General features: G+C 40.9%; 1 protein-coding gene across 8 annotated transcripts in view; it reads left to right on the forward strand.

Moving 5' to 3' along the window:
* LOC125464882 (phosphatase and actin regulator 4-like) overlaps positions 1-20,078 on the forward strand; it is a 150,916-nt gene that overhangs the window by 74,765 nt on the left and 56,073 nt on the right. For 3 of the 8 annotated variants that reach the window (XM_059654310.1, XM_059654312.1, XM_059654318.1), the window contains exon 1: positions 6,973-7,127. The exons of the other annotated variants lie outside the window; for them this stretch is intronic. In XM_059654310.1, the coding sequence (XP_059510293.1) occupies positions 7,082-7,127 (46 nt within the window). In that variant the 5' untranslated portion in view covers positions 6,973-7,081. Of the gene's footprint in view, positions 1-6,972; positions 7,128-20,078 lie in introns of those variants that run through there. 8 annotated transcript variants of the gene reach the window in all.

Consider the following 20,078-nt stretch of genomic DNA (forward strand, 5'->3'; position numbering starts at 1 on the left):
GAATTCTGGTTTCCCCATTTTCTTTGCCTTTTAAAAAGAAAATCTATCCAGGTCCTTCTCATATTAGTTCAACTTCCAATGCTTTGTGATTGTAAAGCCATGTCAGAAACCAGATGAAAGGTATTGATTTCGGTGTGTGCTTGAGATGCAAGTCTTCAGAAGTGAGCTTCAGTTCAGGTTGACCCAATGTCCTACCAACATATCATTAACCCAATGTTCTTCCTCAACTGCCACCTCAACAGTAAATCACTATTTATGTATAGGACCTTTTAAGATGGACTGTTTTTGCAGTATTGATTCTTTTTCATACTTTTGGAAGAGTTCCATTCAGCTCTGTGATGTGAGCCTGTCGGCTGAACCACTTCTGAACTTGGAATTCTCGCTTCATGTGTAATAATTACTTATTTATATGGTGTCTATTATGTGGTATAATATTCCAATATGCCTCTCAGGAACAATATCAAACAAAGTTTGGTACTCAGCCGCTTAAGGAGATGTTGGGTACAAATGATTGAGCACTTGTTCAAGGGAAGAAGTTTTTAAGCTGTTATCTTGGAGGATAAAGCTGTAGAAATGTTTAGCAAGTGAATTCCAGAGCGTTGGGCTCAGCAGTAGAATAAACAGGGTAAGAAGTCAGAGTTAAAATTGGAGATGTATGAGAGATTACAATCGGAGGGGCACAATTGCCTGAGGGTCGTGACCATCAGGTGATTTGGTAGTTGGGGGGAAGCTAAGGAAACACAGTCAACTGGTCACTTATTCCTTCGCTGTTTCTGTCATCTTGCTGTGTCAGACGTGAATATCTGGACTTGAAAATGATTTCTGGTGAATGAAGTACTTGGCAGATTTCTTAAGGAATGAGAAAACGCTATTTTCAAACCTTCTTTTACTGAAATTTATCTATTTTTAATTTGCTTCAGAGATTAATTGAACTGTAAACATTTTGACTCATGTTTTATACATTTGAGCTTTATCCTTTAAAGATGCAGTTATGTTGGCCTTGATTGTGTGCCAAGCTTATCAGTGTTCTGCAAATAAACACTGCCATCAGTTTGATTAACTCTTTAATGTCCATATCCTAATGCAAACTGTTTACATCTATCACCCCTGTGCTTGCCAACTTTTGGGTAAGCATCCCTGTGCTCCTCTGATTCTGTCATCTTGCCCTTTCCCATTTTTTGTTGCTTCACAATTGACAGCTGTACCTTCAGCTATGTGAGCCACAGGCTCTGGAATTCCTTCCATAATCCTTTTCACCTCATGACCTCTTTCTCCTCCTTAAGGTGCTCCTTAAAATCTGCTGCTTTGTCTACTCTTACCTTAATGTCATCTTATGTAGCTCAGTGTCAGTATTTTTTATTAATGTCGCTGTAAACTGTCTGAAGCAATTTTGCACTACTAAATATGGTTTGCAAATACAGGTTATTGTTGATTTGTTTCGAGCTTTAACTTTGATCCATTCCTTGTTTAAAAACATTCTCCCAGAGGGAGGAAAAAGTTTTTAAAAAAAAAATTAGCTGCTTCAAAGTAGTGAGGATGTTCCCATGATGCTGTGTTGCCCGCAGATGCTGCATTTTGTCTTTTCATGGGTCTTTTTTATTTCAGTAAAAGTATTTTAAACAAGTTCTACTGAACAAGTGGAAAGTGAAGAATTCATGAATCACAGAATTGTTACAGCACAGAGGGAAACCAGTCAGCCTGTTGTGTCAGCATTGTCTCGCTCAGCGTTTTAACTTTGCCAGTCTCTTGTCTTCCCTTAACCCTACACCTTGCATCGTTATTTAAATCTAAACAACGCAGCCTTGAATGCCTGAATTGAACCTGTCTCCACAATAACTTCAGGCAGTGCATTCCAAACAAAAGCAAGATATAATGAGTACTGGGAATCTGAAATAAACACAGAAAATGGTGGAGAAACACAGGTCTGACATCATGTCTGGAAACAGTTAACGTTTTAATTCTTCTATACTCTTCGGAGCTTTTGTAAAGTCATTCCAAGCTCTAACTATGCACTGTGTGAAAATGTTTTCTTCTCATTTTGTGTTTGCTTCATTTGGTAAAACAATTGATGACCATGCCCTTTTGGTTTTTGATCTGTTGACAAGCCCAAACTGTATCTCGCTGTCACTCTTTGCAGGCCTCGCGTGGTTTTGAAAACTTCTTTCCTGTCTCCTCATAGCCTCCTCTCCAAGGAAGACAATCTCCACTTCTCCAGTCTCTTTACTGGAACCATTCTTATTTGTAATAAGCAGCAAAACAGCTGGTTTGAAACACAGTAGCAATAACTTCATACAGCTGAAGCACTGATACTTACCACTTGCACTGTCCTGAGTTACCACAGAGAAACAGCCAAACAGACTTCTGCCCCCTACCGCTTGGTTTACCATTCACTGCCCATAATACATCATTAGCCTCAAAACAAAAATGTCTCTTCTAAACCTCAGGAACTTATAGAAGTTGCTGCTACCATTTAAAACTTCAGCTTATATGAGCATTATTTTGAAAGAAAGAACAAGATTCGATCTTATTGCCTTGTTTCTGGCTATCGTGGAAACTCTGCTTCAGACACCCTTAATTAAAGGATGTAAGCATATTAAAGGACATGGGAATATGAAAGCTTTTAAGCTGTCATACCCTATTCAAAAGAAACAAAGCTTTCAAGTTGCAGTGCTGAATAATTAAGATGAGCAGAAGTGCTTTTGATATTGTTTAACATAGATCACATAACAAATTGAAGTTGTGTTGGTTTTAATTTGGCCAGCAAGAAGCAGGTCAGGGTTCTCTGCAAGTGGCAGAGTCAGGATCCAGGTCTGCTTTGAAGTCGTGGAAAGAAATTAGTGTATTCTCTTTAGTCCAACGAAGACAAATCTGGAATTGAGAATCAACTGATGACTATGAAACCATTGTTGATCGTTGGAAAAACCTTTTTGGTTCCCTAACGTCCTTCAGGGCAGGAAATCCGCTATCCTCACCTGTCTAGCCTATGTGTGACTCCAGGCCCACAGCAATGTGACTCTCAGCTGCCCTCTGAAACGGCCTAGCAAATCACTCAGTTGTACCAATCACTATGAAGTCCCAGCAAAGCAACCCAGAGCATGTGGACTGCAACAGTTCAAAAAAGCACTTTACCATCACTTTTTCAAGAGGAACAAGGAACAGACAATAAACATTGGCCAGCCAGCGAGATCTATGTCCCACGAATGAGTAAAAAAATCTAAATGATCTACACCTCTTCCTAAGAATCCCAGCTGGCTTTTTAACTGATCAGATGTTTTGTTTAGAGATAATGGGAACTGCAGATGCTGGAGAATCCAAGATAACAAAGTGTGGGGCTGGGTGAACACAGCAGGCCAAGCAACATCTTAGGAGCTTAAGCATGTTTCTGAACTCAGGAATGCCAGCTAATTCTGTCTGAGCTACCAGTCTGCCTGTGATAAGTTGATGCAATATTGTCCGTCACATTGTTAGGGTTGTGCAGGGTCAGTGTCTCACTAATTATTGGTTGTGGTAGCTGGTGAACTTTATTCACCAACACAGGATTTGTTTCATACTGTAAGTTTAATTATATTTCTGGCTGAATTTGCAATTTTGTGGATTTTAGCAGAACCGTAACTGTTTCAATAAATATCAATCACTTAATGTGGTTTAAACAAGATCCTAAGGTACTTAACAAAGCGATAATGAAGACACTGAGTCATAGATGGCCAGAACCCAGAATAAAGAGTGAGCTTTTACAGAGGATCTTAAAACAAGAGGCAGATATGCAGAGGTAATTTCCGGAACTTGGGGCCTACCCAGTTGAAGGAACAACTGTCAGTGATGGAGTGGTAAATGTTGGAGATGTCCCGAAGGCTCCAACTGGAGCCTCACAGAAATCTATAATGTTTGCAGGTCTGGAGGGAGTCTGTGGATAAAGAAAGGGGTGAGAGCATCAAAAGATTTGAAAATAAGGATGAGGCCTTTAAAATTCAGACATTGTTGGAATGTGAGCTGATGAAATTCAGCAAGCTTATGGCTGATGAGTTCAGTTACAATCAACAGCACTTTGGATGAACATGAGTATCTAGAATGTGAACGTAGACATGAGCACATTGGCATTGTCATGTCTAGAGGCAGTGAGGCATGGATGAGGGTGTCAGCTGCAGATGAGCTGAGGCAGGGTGGCAGTTGAACAATGTGATGGAGGTGAGAAGTCATGACAATTGAGGGGTGATGTTGGAAGCTCATCTCTGATTTAAACACTGTCAAACTGTTTGTTTCAATTAAGTTAGCTGTTAGAGATGGAGGGACAAGAAATGGAAACTATTGTGAACAGCAAATCTTCCTAGCGTCTGGATGGGTAGGAATTTCCTTCAGTCATGAACATTGGATTAGCAGCACAAAAGTGTCAGAGTGGGAGTGGTTCCAAGAGGTGGAGGAATAAAAGTTTGATTTTGAGATAGTATTGCTCAAGGTTACCACGTTGGTGAAAAGTAGATAGGAGTCAAGAATAGAACTTCCAAAGATAATACTTCGCGAGTAAAAGAAGAAGCCTTTGAATTCGCTGGCTGCCATTCAGTAGGTAAGAATAGAACTGAGCTAGTGAAGTGTGATACAGCTGGATGACTGAGAAGTATTAGAGGAGAACAGTGTGAGAAACTGTTAAAGACAGCAAATTGGTTGACATCAATTAGGTCAGTTATCAGAGTGATAAAGAATTTCATTCATGATCTTAATCAGGAATTTGGAAACCTATTTTTTGGGATTCAAACATGGAACTGTGGAAGAGGTAAGCACAGATTTAAGAAGAGACGTTATGTTACAGAATAAGCTTTGGAGAGGAAAGGTAGGTTGAGCTTGGGTGGTAGTATTCAAGGAGAGATTTTGCAGGCAGAGAGAAGAGGACGACAAAAGCAGATTTAAGCAGAGAGACACTTCCTGAAGAGAGGAAACTGCTAATGATGACAACTTGTATAGGACCCAGGAAGGCAAATTGTGTGGTTAGCTGCCTGGTTGGAGTAGAATTAAGCAAGCAAGTTGGTGGGTCACCTGGACAAGATGAGAATGTTGCAGGAAGTTAGATGAAATCTAGGGAAAGACCTGAGCTCATGCAAACCTTCAAATTAGTAGACTCTTTGGTCCTTTGAGCATGCTGCACATTCAGTAAAATTATAACCATCTGCTTGTTTTGAATTCATATTCCCACCAACCCCAATAACCATTGACTATTGTTGGCAAGGGAATCAATCTACCTCCACCTTAAAAATATCAATGACTGTGCCTGTATCATCATCTAAAACAGTCTTCCCAAGTCGCACAACACTGAATCTCTCTCCTAAATGAGCCACTTAATTTTATAGTGGTGTTCCCTAGTTCTGAATTGATGTACAAGAGGAAATATCCTTTCCACATCTACCTTGTCAAGACTGTATTATCTCATTTCTCAATCAAGTCACCCTCTTCTGCATTTTAGTGGAAACGAGGCCAATCTGCCTAATATTTGCTCATAAGCAAACCTCATTCGGTGTGTTCATTTGGTAAAGCTCCTCTGAGTTACCTCCAACATATTTACAAGCCTATTTAAATAAGGAGTCCAAAACCATGCGCACAACATTCGAAATATGGTCTCACCAATGCCCCTTACAACAAAAGCACAACCTCCTTGCTTTAAAGTTCAATTCCTTTCATTAGGATAGTATTCCCTTACCCTCCTTAATCACTTGCAGAATTTGCAGACTAACTTGAGGCAAGGGCTGTGAAGAACACTTGAAGTTTGTCCCAAGGAGCTTAGGGGATGAGGGAAGCAGTCAAGGTGGCCTTTACTTTGGTATTAAAATGCTGAAGCATTTTAGGTAGAGAGCAAGATAAGGAATTGGTCAGAGATTACCTTCACAATATGGCAATGTTGGAAGTAGAAAGGCCACGTGAGATAAAATTGAGATGTAGGTGGGAAAGTTTATTTGTTGGCGGGGTGGGTGGTGGGAGGAGAGAGAAATGAATTGATCGAGTTTGAATTCTACCAAATTGCCTTTCCCTGGATCTCCAGTCTCTCCAAGGATGTTACCACGATGAGAAATTTGGAGTGATATTTGGATCTGAACAAGCATTTTACATGAGAGGTGGAACAATGTAAGATGATCAAAGATGAAATTTCCAGACTGAAGTTAGATTTAAAGATAAGGCTATACCACTGCGGTAGTTCGACCAGGGTAAGTGGTGGAAAATAGAGACAGCCTGGAAAGCTTCACCTAAGGAACAGGCGTCATCGTTCTTTAAGTATGATTTTGTCAAAAGCCTTTAATGTCAACTTAAACATTCAAAATAAGTTCAGAGATGAAATTTAGTTTTTAAGTGAGCATCTATACAGAAGCGTCATATGATGAGGAGTGGTGATGGCTGATTCACTGACAAGGTCAGGGGGTAGGTCCTGGGATTGATTAAATGGATGGGAAGGAGGCAAGCATGATTATCCCACGGTGGGCAAGGAGGAAATAGGATGGGCATTGTCACTTGCTGCTCATCAGGCTGTGGCAAGTGCCCAGGAACTCTTTCAGAGGATATGAATTTTAGACTGAGAAGGAAGCTTTCGGATTGTGAAAGGGGGACTCAACCTGAGGTGGATAGGAAAGATCTTGAATGTGTTGCCTCTTTGTGTACTCATCACAACTGCTTGCTCAGGATAGCCAGTGAAATGCTGTTTCAGTTCATGTCAGTTTCCAGCCAAGGTCTAATGCTTTTATTTCCGCTGCTTTGTTCTGTCCTGGTCATGCCTGCATGTTGTTCATGTTAATCCCATTGTTTTTAAGTGTTCCTGTTTTCTTAAAAAGAAACTTCAAAGTGAATTTTAAATGCTGTCAGTTATTTTGACGTTGGCTGCAATATTGCTTTAAATCATAACACGGTGTCTCCTCTAAAGCTCTATCCGTATTTGTGATTTAGTGATGCATTAGTGAGACATTTCCTCCTCCTCCTGCAATACGTAATTGAACAGTGAGTCAGGGCTACACCCACCACAGTTTCACTTAAGCTTGAACGACAGTTGACTTAACACAAAACCAAATATACCCAGCTGACCAGTGGAATACTATCTTCAGTTGTTTACATGTTTTGCACATCGTGTGTTCCAAAGCTGGTGTCTCAGAATGAAAGTAAGTTTATTTTATTTCAATGTCTGATCTGTGCCTGCTACTTTCAGGCCATCTCATTGCTTTGCTTTACTTCAACCCTAAAGCCAGTTTAAGAATTTGACATATCTGTTAGTCACTCTTCTTGTTCAAGCTGAGTCTATTCTGCAGACAGCAGATTCTTGCAGTAGTTTCCAAACCTTTTGAAGAACTTGAGGCATTTAAATGATGTTTGTCTGGATTTGGGCCACTCTAATTTCCTGATCTCGCGCTCCCTCTCTCTCTCTCTCTCTCTCTCTCTCCCCCTCTCTCTCTCTCTCTCTCTCTCTCTCTCTCTCTCTCTCTCTCTCTCTCTCTCTCTCTCTCTCTCCCCCCCCTCTCTCTCTCTCTCTCTCTCCCCCCCCTCTCTCTCTCTCTCTCTCTCCCCCCCTCTCTCTCTCTCTCTCTCTCTCTCTCTCTCTCTCTCTCTCTCTCTCTCTCTCTCTCTCTCCAGGCTCAGTTTGTCATTTGGATGTTGACAGTTCAGTTGTTGTGCAGTTTCTTCTGTATCATGTGAAATTGTGTGCATCCTTGAAATATTCTTATTGTGCAAATCTTTGAGCTTATTTTAATTATAGCGTGAGGTTGTAAATGGACCGTAAATTGATACAGCAGCTGTGTTCCTCCCTCATTGCTCCTTAATTAAACTCCACACCAGCATAAAGGGAGTATTGGACACACAATGTTGTGTAGCATAAATATTTTCTTTTGGGTCTCATGAATTGCAAACTGTCTCGTGGCTTTGCTCTTCCTTATCTCTTCGCCTTCCTTAAACCCCAGCCTCCTGTGTATCACTGATTTTCTTAGCTGCATCATAGTTGAAGCTGAAGGCACAGCTTCCTGCACCTTAAGCTCTGGCATTCTCTCCCTAAACCCCTCCACCTTTAAAGCTGTCCTTCCTCCTTGAAGCCTACCTGTTTGACCAAGCTTTTGTTCTACTGTCCTCATTACTGTATGTGTTTGTCAACTTTTAGCTGATAATATTCCTGAGACGTGTGCTAGATAATTTGATAGATTGAAGATGTCATATATACAAGTTGCAGTGGATTGCTTTTTAAAGAGTCTCTCGGATTTAAAACCGCATCAGGCTGGGGTTCTTGGTTTAGGCAGCTCAATCTCAATGGCAAAATCAGCATTCTCAACGAGTTCTTTTTTAAATGACATCCATGCTATATTTATAGTGGTTAGTTTATTCCTCCTCCCTTCTCCAGTCAGTCTGTGTTGTGAATGTATGAGTAGGTGGATTAATGTTTTGAAGCTTCTGCTGGTAATGAACTTTCCCTCCCATTTCATCATTTTTCCGCAACCTTTCTCAATTTGGGTAAGGCAATCAATGCTGGTGAATATTTAGAATTTTCTACCCCTGACTAAGGCTGTGAATGCTGTCTTATTGAATGTATTTAATATATTGAATTTATTTAAGGCTAAGGTGGACAGATTGTTGATCTCTTGGGAATGGGATTTAGGGTGTGGACATGAAAATAGTATTGAAAGCTATTTTGAATTACTGAGCTCATTGGCCCCTATGGTCTTCTCCTACACTTACTTCTCATTCTTACTTTGCATTCACCATTGCAAGTTACCTTTCTTTGGAATTTTTGAAGGTAGATTTGTCCTCTTTGTAACAGCCCTGCTGATTAGCTGTTGACCAAATGCGTCTCAGCAGGACAAGGCTACTTTTCGTTCCAGTCGTTTTAACTTTCTCCAATCAACTGGTTCTTAGAAAAATGTCTGCCCTACGGTCCCCTGTCCAACTGTTTGGGTGTGAATCTGGAGCTGGAATGAATGTCTGCAGAATGCTTCATTAAGGAAGGTCAAAGCTCATTTTACTCTTGTCCCACCCTGCCCGTAATGTACTTCATGACTTTCCCAAGGAAATCTAGCTCTTGTCCATGCTGTTGATTTTCCAGCTGTTTTCAGCATCTCCTCCATCTACCCTGCCTCAGATTAACTAGTTTATTCTGTCCAGGCCTGTATGTTATGTCCCACAAGTGGAAATTATAATTAAGTATAAATTATTTGGCCCATTGAACCTATCCTGCCATTCAGCTAAATGATGGTTGATCATCTACCGCAAATCTATTTTCCTCCATTATGCCCACGTCACTTGATGTCATTAATATCCAGATATCTATGGATCTCTGTCTTGAACATAGTCGATGATTGTTACCCTCTGGGTTGAAAAATTCTGAAAACATCTCGGTAATAACAAAGGTAATGGGAGCAGGAGTGTAGGCCATTTAGATCATAGTGGAATCACTGTAATCATCAACTGAATCATAGAGTCATACAGTACAGAAACAGACCCTTCAATCCAACCGTCCATGCTGACTAGATATCCCAATCTGATCCAGCTTCATTTGCCAGCATTTGGCATATATCCTACCAAACTTTTCCTATTCATATTCTCATCCAGATGCCTGTTAACTGTTTTAATTGTACTCAAATCCACCACTTCCATACACGCACCACCCTCTGCAGGGAAAATGTTACCCCTCAAGTCCTTTTTGAATCTTTCGCTTCTCACCTTAAACCTATGTCCTCTGGTTTTGGACTCACCCATACAAGGAAAAAGACCATAGCTATTTGTCCTACCCATGCCCCTCATGATTTTATAAATCTCAAAGATGACCCCTCAGTCTATAGCACTCCAGGGGGAAAATGCCCCAGCCTATTCAGCCTCTCCCTATAGCTCCAACCTTTCAATTCCAGCAACGTCCATGTCAATCTTTTCTGCACCCTCTAAGTTTGACGAAACTTTCTTGCAGAAGAGCAAAGAGAACTGTATGCAGTATTCTTAAAAGTGGCCCCACCAATGTCCTGTACAACTCCTACACTCAGTGTACTAACCAATAAATGCAGGCATGCTAAATGCCTTCTTCATTACACTGTCTACCTGTGACTCCACTTTCAAGGAACTGTGAGCCTTCACCCCAAGTTCTCTTTGTTGAGCAATACTTCCCAGGGCCCGACCATTAACTGTATAAGTCCTGCCCTGATGTGACTTAGCAAAATGCAACACCTCTAAATTAAACTCCATCTGCTAGTCTCTGGCCCTTTGGCCCATCAGATCAAGATCTCATTGTAGGCTGAGATAATCATCTTCACAGTTCGCCATACCACCAATTTTGGTGTCATCAGGATACCTACTAACCATTCTTCCCATATTCATATCCACATCATTTGTATAATTGATGAAAAGCAGTGAACCCAGCACCAATCCTTGTGGCACATTCCTGGTCACAGGCCTCTAGTACATAAAGCAATCCTGTACCGCCAACCTCTGTCTCGTACCTTCTAGCCAATTTTGAATCCAATTGGCTAGGTTCTCTGGATTCCATGTGATCTAATCTTGCTAACCAGTATGCCATGGAGAACCTTGTTGAACACTTTACTGAAGTCCATAACGGCAATGGCTACTGCTCTACCTTCTTCAATCTTCTTTGTCACCTCTTCAAAAAAGTCAGTGTTAGTGAGATGGGATTCCCCATGCACACAGCCATATTGATTATCCTTAATCAGTCCTTTTTGTTGTTACTGTGTTGATTCACATGTAATGTACAGCCCAGAAGCAGACAGTTTGATACAGGTATTTCTGCTACAGTGCATGTTTCGTTGATGCAAATTGGCTGTAATGCGATTGATGAATGATGGGTGCTGTTTGGATAATGCAAACTTCCAGCTGTACAGGTATAGGGATTTTCTACAAAGATTTCCCTGTAACACGATTAGCACGAGCACACACAGGAATGCAACTATCACGTCAGGAGAAATATCTGTACTTCATAGTCTTGCTGTCCATCATCATCTAAGTCTCAGTGTTACTGTCTTCTCTCATTTATGTGCTTCCCTTTGATGTTTCTATACTATAGACTTTGATTACGCATTAGGAAGAAGTTCCTTCTGAATTCCCTGATCTGTTTTTTGTGTATTGATGGCCTCTATTTTCGCCCTGATAATAGAGATCCAACCTGCTAGTTATTTCCTGTATATTCTCTCAGGTCTGTTGTCATCTCTGTAAATATTTTCTACCCCTTCTGTGTCTCTATCCTTTCTATAATTATGGTGGCCTGATGTTTACACAATATTCTCAAGAGTTGTTTAATCAAGTTTTGGTATGAGCGCAAATGCTTTGGGCCAGTGACAAGAAGTGTATACAATTCCTAAAGAATTACATGAAGATCCACAGAGTTGTGAAGAAATATATTTTAAGACAACCAAAGAACTTGCATTACCCCAACATTCATTACGTAATAGTTTGTGATTGTAGCTATTAAAGTTCTGCATCCTTTTTACACAGGTCTAGTTTGTAGCAGGAGTGGTTTTGTGAAATGAGAGGAAATTGTAGCTTGCTTATTCTGACCAGTCCTGTGTGCCATAGGGGCAGCTGATGTGAGCAAGAGGTTAAATACCGGTGATGAGATGTGTGAAAATTTGTCGACAATCAATGTCAACTTTGTAAACTGCCTTAAATTCCATTGAGATATGGTCAAATATTGTTGAAATGATGGTTTTCAGCAGACGGCGCCAACTTCTGAATTTTGTTCCTCCCTATTTGCGAATATAGAGATCAACTCTTGCCAGATCGGCTTATTTGGGAGTATTCTTATCTTCTCAATCGGAAGGTCATGGGTTCAAGCCCTACTTGAATACACTTGTGAACCTGAGTATGACAATTTCTACGGTGAATTTCTTCATGTTTTAAATGCAGCATTAAACCTGTCAGGTGGATGATGTGTTGCTGTTTATGGAGATATCATTACATAACTCTTAAGCCATCTACACTTGAACCTAGGCCTCTGGCTCAGAAATAAGGATACAGTCACTGCACTAAAGATCCCTTCACCTTTTAAGATATTTTCTAATCAACTTGTTTTATACACCCCTGGAAGGAGATGGGACTTGAACCTGGACTTCCTGGCGGAGAGGTATGGACATTGCCACTGCAACACAAGAACGCTCACCTTTTGTTTTCAGGACTGTCTCTTGAGCAGATATAGAGGGTCCTTGTGGGCAATAGTAGTTCAAGTTCCATTCACTCCAGAGGTGTGTCATAACATTCCTGCTGTGTAAGGGCTAGAGTAAATGTCTACCTGACCTTGTTTCTTGAGTACCTGACTGTTAAGATCCTGGAACTGCCCAGAGTTATCCATTTGGCTGCCCCTGCTGTTTCAATTTCGCACCTTAGTGCCTTGGAATAAACATCCCCAAATTTTCTTTGCTACCCTAGCCCTGAGCTAGTATGTTTCCCTAGTTTCAGTCTCATTTCCTCCAGTACTCTTTCCAATCTCACTTCGTCCATGAGACCCATCCTTTTGCTGACTTGATCGTCTTGCCATCCGACTGCTATTGTTAGACAGTCTTCCCGGAGATTGTGCTGGGGCCTTAACTGTTTACAATCACACCAACTAATTAACTGCAGGGAATGCAGTTATATAGGCATTTGTAGTTGAGACAATGAAAACTGGGGGAGTAGGCCAAATGGCCCTAAGACTCCATGATACATAGGAAAATATCTTTGTGAAGAAGACGTAAGGAAATTGATGATGGATATAAATAGATTGAGCAACTGGGCAACGTCTGCCAGTTGACGTGGGAAACTGCAAAGTTCTTCACTTTGCCTGGAAGAATAAAGAAGCAGGTGCTACTGTTTGGTAAAGGACTGCAGAATTACAGAAGTGCAGAGTGCTTGTGTGTTCTCTTCCATGAGTCGCAAAAGATTTGTCTGCAATCAAGAAGGCACATGAGGTGCTATCTTTTGAGGGAAATTGAACATGAAAGGGTGTACTTTAATTGTGCAGCATTGGTGATGCCACATCTTGAATAGTGCATCCTTTTTAGGAATGATTTAAATGTATTGGAGCCGGTTCAGTGGAGGTTTACTGGATTGCTATTTGAAACAAGCTGACTGTTCTGAGGATACCTTGGACAGGCTGGAATTTAGACTGTCGAATGATGTAATTGAAGGGTGTAAGATTCTGAATGGCCTTGACAAGGTGCATTTGGAAGGGATGTTTTCTCTTGGTCATCCAAAACTAGGGGACACAGTTTTAAATACTAGGGGTGGCTCTTTTACGACAGAAATTGGGAGAAATCTTGTCACTGTGGGTTGTGTGTTTTTGGCTTTCTCCCTCAGAAGACTGTGGAAGTGGGATTGTTGAATATTTTTAAGATGGAGATGATTGATTCTTGGTAGGCAAGGGAATCGAGGGTTCTCTGGGGAAATGGTAATGTTGAATTAGAGATGTGGATCACCCATGGTCTCATTGAATAGTGGAGCAGACTCAAAGGATCAAATGGTCTCCTGCCCCTGTTATGTATGTTCGTCTGTCCTAGGCCCATTTTACATTCACAGCATTGAGGAGCTTGAGTTACTGGGAAGAAGATCATAGCACTGGCCTGATCCCACCCAGTGTCCTGGCAGTGCTGCTGTCCAAGAAAACTGGACACCATAGCAATAGGCATGTATGAAAGAACAAGATCAGAAAAAGCTAATAAGACACTTACTGAAAGTGGTAGGCTAAAGTTAGGGAGTGTGTATTTGTAAAATTTAACTTTATAAAATAAACACTTTTTTTTCTCTCATGGGGTGTGTGCATTAATGGTGAGGCCAGCATTTGTTGCCTATCCTTAACTGCCCTTGAACTGTCTTGCAAGTATGTTTGATGCCAGTTAAGAGTCAACATAATTCCTGAAGTTGTAGATTCACACATAGGACAGATCAGATAAGGATGGCAAATAAACAGAAGACTGATTTAAAGAATGTTTCCAATATCATTTTGCACAGACTGGCTTTGTGGAATAGAACAGATGCCTGCCAAATAGAACATTTGAGCTGTTTGTATCACTGTTTTCTTTGCTATAAGCAAATTTATTTTTGTTTTTATTAATATAACTGAGGACGTTTGAAAAGTAATTTATTGTTTTGGGGGGGAAGTTGACATACATACGAATGTAGTATAAGCAATGAAACCAGTCTGTTTTCTTGTATTCTACACCTGTGCCAAAAAGTTGCATACATAACAGTTTGATTTATCACATATTCAACCTGTTGGAACAGACTCCTTGACATTGTCAGCAATTGTTTGCACTTATTTTGCCTTTCGCATTGGTTTTCTGGAGGACGATGGCGCAAGTAATTGAAGTTGGAGGGCAGGCAGGACCTCAATTTAAACTTTCAGGTGGGAGGTAACAATTCACTGTGACACTTCCTCCTTACAATGCTGCAGTGTTAGTCTGGATTTTGCACTTACCTGGGGAGGAGATTGTGTTTATGTAGCTGCTTTAACATGTCCCATGATATTTTGGAGCATTATTGAAAACTGCATCACATGACCTCCCATGAGCTACTGGGATCGGTAAATTGCCAGTGATTTACAACACTTTATATTTGCCTTTATGTTGGAAGACTTTAAAAACATCTCAATATTCCAAGAATAGTAGAAAATCAGCAATATGTTTGGAAGTAACTTGAAACTTGGAAGTAAATGCCACGCATGCTTATGGAACTAAAGGCTGACAAATTCCCTTAGCCTAAGGCCTACTACATCCCATGTTCTTAAAAGTGGCGACTGTAAAGATAATGGCTACATGATCTGTAAACTTTCAAATTTACCTAGATTCTGGAAAAATCCCAGCAGATTAGAAAGCCACAAACGTAACATTCAAGGAAGGATGCAGACTGAATGCAAGAAACTAAATGCCAGTTAATTTTACATCTGTCCTGGAGGTAATTTTGGTGTCTTGCTGTTAAGGAAATAGTAGCAGGGTATTTAGAAGATCATAATACAATGAACAACATCAGCGTGGTTCTAAGTTTATTGTTTTGAGAATATAACCAGTAAGATGGATAAAAGTATACAAGTAAGTGAAATGCATTTGAAGTATTTGAACACATGTATTTTTACAAATTACACATAAAATATAACTCTTCCAGTTAAGAACTCATGATGTTAAGAGCAATACATTAGCAGAGATAGAAGATTGGCTAACCAAAAGGAGACAGTCAGGATAAATGGGTCATTTTCAAGGAGCCAACAAACTAGTAGGGTGCAAGTGTCAGTATTGGATTTTGTGTAAGAATAACTTGCTGCTCATTAAAATTATAGGTGGGAAAGTAGCTGGTAGTGACATAAATCTGCAAAGAGTGGGAAATTGGCGAAGTGAGTAGGCAGTTATTTGTCAGAGGAACCATTTTGGTAGGAAGATTAAAAAAGCAAATTATCATGCAAATGGAGAAACACAAAACAACACTACAAAACAAAAGAATCTCTGGTTGACCTTCAATGAATCACAGTTACCATGCAGATTGAGCAAGTAGAGTAAGTTAACTCACCATTGCCCCAAATGGCCATAGGGCTACACACTGACAGAGACAGCATGATCAGACGGGCCAATGAGCCAAGGAGTGGTAGATGGAGTTTAATTCCGATAAATGTGAGGTGCTACATTTTGGAAAGACAAATCAGGGCAGGACTTATACACTTTATGGTAAGGTCCTGGGCAGTGTTGCTGAACAAAGAGGCATTGGAGTGCAGGTTCATAGCTCCTTGAAAGTGGAGTCCCGGGTAGACAGGATTGTGAAGAAGGTGTTTAGTATGCTTGCCTTTATTGGTCAGCACATTGAGTGTAGGAGTTAGGAGGGTATATTGCAGCTGTACAAGACCTTGGTTAGGCCACTTTTAGAATGTGTGCAATTCTGGGCTCCTCCTCTAGGAAGTATGTTGTGAAATTTGAAAAACTTCAGAAGATTTACGAGGCTATTGCTAGGATTGGAGGGTTTGAAATATAGGGAGAGGCTGGGGCTATTTTCCCTAGAGGTTTATGAAATGATGAGAAGCATGGATAGGGTGAATAGCCAAGGTTTTTTCCCCAGGGTAGGAGAGTCCAGAACTCGAGAGCATAGGTTTAAGGTGAGAGGGGAAAGATTTAAAAGTGACTCAGGGGCAACTTTTTCATGCAGAGGGTGGTGCATGTATGGAATGAACTGCCAGAGGAAGTGGTGGAGTCTGATATAATTCCATCATTTAAAAGGCATCTGGATGGATATATGAATAAGAAGGATTCAGAGGGATATAGGCCAAATGCTAGCAAATGTCACCAGATTAATTTAGGATGTCTGGTCAGCGTGGATGAGTTGTAGTGAAGGCTTTGTTTCCTTGCTGTACAGCCTTATGACTCTAACTAGCGGTGAGTTTAACCTGAGGTCATTACGCCTTAGGCGAGGGGCAAGCTTGAGAAGGTCAGACCTTTGTTGTAACCTCAGCCAGCGTGGGAATTGAACCCACGTTGTTGGCATCACTGTACATCATAAAACAGACTTCCAGCCAATTTGCTAGCCAACTTTTAAAGAAGCCAGTAATTAAAAAGGCAAGTGGAATATTGGCATTTAATTCAAGAGATTTGGAATATGAAAGTTGGGAGGAACATTCACTATTTGCTGGGGCAGCACCTAGAACGCTGCATATAATTTTGTTCTCCATATTAAAGAAAGAATGTACTTGCATTGGAGACGGTTTGGAGGAGGATGATTCCTGGCATGAAGGGATTGTCTCATGAGGAAATATTGAACAGGTTGGTCCTTTTACTGAGTTTAGAAGAAATAGAGGTGATTCTGTTGAAGCACACGATTCTGAGGGGACTTGACAAGGTAGATGCTGGCTGAATGTCTCTCCTTACAAGGTTATTTAGAGCAAGGGTGCAGTTTCAAATTGATGGGGCCTCACATTCAAGACAGAGGAGGAATTTTTATATCTGAGGACTGTGAATATTTGGAATTTTCTACTCCAGAGCCCCCTCGAGTCCAATTCACTGTGCACATTGAAGGCTGGCAGTTTTAATTGTAGAGTAGTCAAAAAGCATCTGGCATCAAACTGGAATTATCCTGTTGAATGGCATGAGCGGGCTTGCGTCATTTGACCTCCTTACTTCTATGTTTTAATGTTCAAAGACTGCTTTAAATTATATTTGGAAGTAAGGGAGTCAAGTCTAAAAAGGCAGAAATTTAAGGTGACAACTCCAAAACCTAGGGCCAAAACAGCTTGAAGGCACAACCACCTCAACTCTGATTCAACGCGGGGAGAGCTACTCCTGGAGTCCTGGCTGCCACCTTCCAAATATTAAACCCCACAAAAGGGGACTGACAATATTTAGTAACTCTTGATGGAAAAAAATCAGAGTAAATCAACAACATGCTGAATAAACTTGGTAATATCCTAGTTTGAACAGCTAGGCAGAGGATTTACTTCAGCTAATTTCGTGCTGCCTTAGTGCCTTGCATTCTTGCTGCACAGGCCAATTTCCAAGTTGCTATGCAAGCACTTCCTGCTATTGTGACTACAGAATCCAAAAATGTTCCATAAAATGCTCTGTTTCTATAATTCACCACAGTGGATAGCAAGGGTGTAACCTGATGACAATCTTCTGTTGCAGTCTCGCTTATGTGGTTTGCAAAACATGCTGTGTCTTAACCTGACAATACTTTGCTGATGAGATATATTGGGTTCACGTTCTTGAGTCCCAATGTATGGCTGTCCTAACCAATGGCAGCAGCACAGCTGGATTTCTGGAGACCAGGAGCATCGAGTGTGAGTTATAATACATAATAAAAACAACTACTTTTCAGTTCAAAATTTATCCCTCGCACAGTTCCTAGTAAGTTATCTATTTTCATCTTTTTCTGCTCTGTCGCAAAAGTCAAACATGTGCTGCCGCATGAGGTGCGCCAACTAAATTATTTAGGACAGTGAACTGGTGCCAGTCCACTGGTTGTGCAAACTGGACAGACCATGTGCAAGGGAGAAAAGAAATTTCTAATCGTAGAGCAGCTTGGAATATTACTCTACTCAAGTTCCTTGCATCATGGATCTGCACTTGGTATTCACTTGAATTCCTTATTCAATTTCTTTGGTACATTTTGAGTTCAGCAAGGTCGTGGGTACATTGGTATTGCAGCATGAAGTGTTTGGACTTTGGGAGTTCAACATCTATAGGAGCATGCTCCTCATTATGTGTATTATGGTCCATTACAGGATAAATCCCACTCTTTACTGCCGTGACAGCATGACTCAAAATGACCTCAACCATACTCTCTTCAGTAAAAACCGAAAGAACTGCTGATGCTGTAAATCAGGAACAAAAACAGAGTTGCTGGTAAAGCTCAGCAGATCTGGTAGCATCTGTGAAGAAAAAAATCAGTTAACATTTCGGGTCCAGTGACCCTTCCTCAGTAACCTTTCTTCAGTGTTACAGCTCTTAGGCCCATACTTGATTTTAGGCCAGAAGCAAAGAACTGCAGTTGAGTAAAAGGTTTGTTCTGGGCTGGTCTTAAATTCTGTTGAGAGAGCAATCTGGGATTGTTGGAGTGTTCCCTTTCCCAGTTTCTGTGGAGCAATTTTATTTCTCAACTGCACCATCCCCTCCCTCCTGCACATTGATTACCTCTTCCTTACATTCCCCTATTCCCAAACCTTTTATCTCTATTCCTGAATCCCCATCTTCATGACCCTATTTCACTTTTACAATTTATTTCTGTATTGGATGTGTTGGGAGTTCTATATGTTCTATTACCATGCTGCCCTGGGAGCTGGGCTTTGTATGATGCTGCTGATACGTTGACCATTGCACATGGCGCGGACAAATGAAACTTCAAAGAACATTAAGGAATGCTTTCTGTTTATCAGTTTTTGATCCAGGATTATTTCTATGCTGTTGGCTAGGGTGGAAAGGACTGTGAATTGCAGGGAGCATATTTGTGCCCAAGATTGGCCAAATCTTGTGAAAAATCCATAAGAATCTGCAGAAGATGTTTGGCCTCCCCTAAACGTGTCTTCACTTTGTTCAAGGTTTCATTGGGGTTCAGCAGATTTTCAAAAATAAGACCAAACCTCTTCAAATTGAGAAGATTTCCAGGTAGAATGTGTTCTGCTGGAACTTTGAGCTTATATTAATGTCGTCCATTCAGGCCCAGATGTTAAATTAGAGGGAGAGCAACAATTTAGGATACTGATTCTCGTTATGGGATGTATTAAAATCATAAGATACACTGCTGCAGTGCATGTGTCTGTGGTTTCCTTGAAGTATATTGCTGAACTGGCTAGCAATGTCATATGAACACACTTACACTCCATTACTGTTGTGTACAAATCCTTAATGGTCTTTGCATTTGTGTAGGAATCTTGTGGAAAATTCACTCAAAACTGGTTGCAGCCATCATCTCTCTTCTCTCTTAAGGAATAATACTGTTTTCCCGTTGTTACTTGTGCACTGTCTTGATTATCACAAGACATAAAGCTTTGACAAAATGTCTTATCTCAGCAATACCGAAATTCTGTACTCCTGAATGATAGTTACATTTTAAAAAACTGTTAAGTTTCATTTGTGCTTCCTGAGATCATGGAAAGAAACCATTCTATAAATATTCGGGTTAGAGGTGGTACTAATGTTGAGGCAGGCATGAGTGGAATCTGGGAGAGGAGAGTCCGTTAAAATTATTATTAAAATGGATTTCAGCCTATTGAGCCATCAGTAGGGCTGTCACCTCTCTGCTGGGTCACAGAAACCCACCCAGTGTTGGTAATATTTGTTTGTTGCCACTTTCCAGTTTAGGAGCTGGTGGAGATCAGCCGGCAGTTGCCGACAGTTTTGAAGGTAGGGGAGAAGGATGAGACTGAAAAATGAATGCCATCTGTCTGTTGTGGACAGACGTTTTTAGATTCCCTACAGTATTGAAACAGGCCATTCGGCCCAACAAGTCCACACCGTCCCTTGAAGTATCCCACCCAGACCTATCCTCCTATAACCCACACACCCCTGAACACTACAGGCAATTTTTAGCATGGCCAATGCACCTAGCCTGCACATCTTTGGGCTGTGGGAGGAAACCGGAGCACCCGGAGGAAGCCCACGCAGACATGGGGAGAATGTGCAAACTCCACA

This window comes from Stegostoma tigrinum, chromosome 24 (assembly GCF_030684315.1).
Source record: "Stegostoma tigrinum isolate sSteTig4 chromosome 24, sSteTig4.hap1, whole genome shotgun sequence".
Taxonomy (NCBI): domain Eukaryota; kingdom Metazoa; phylum Chordata; class Chondrichthyes; order Orectolobiformes; family Stegostomatidae; genus Stegostoma; species Stegostoma tigrinum.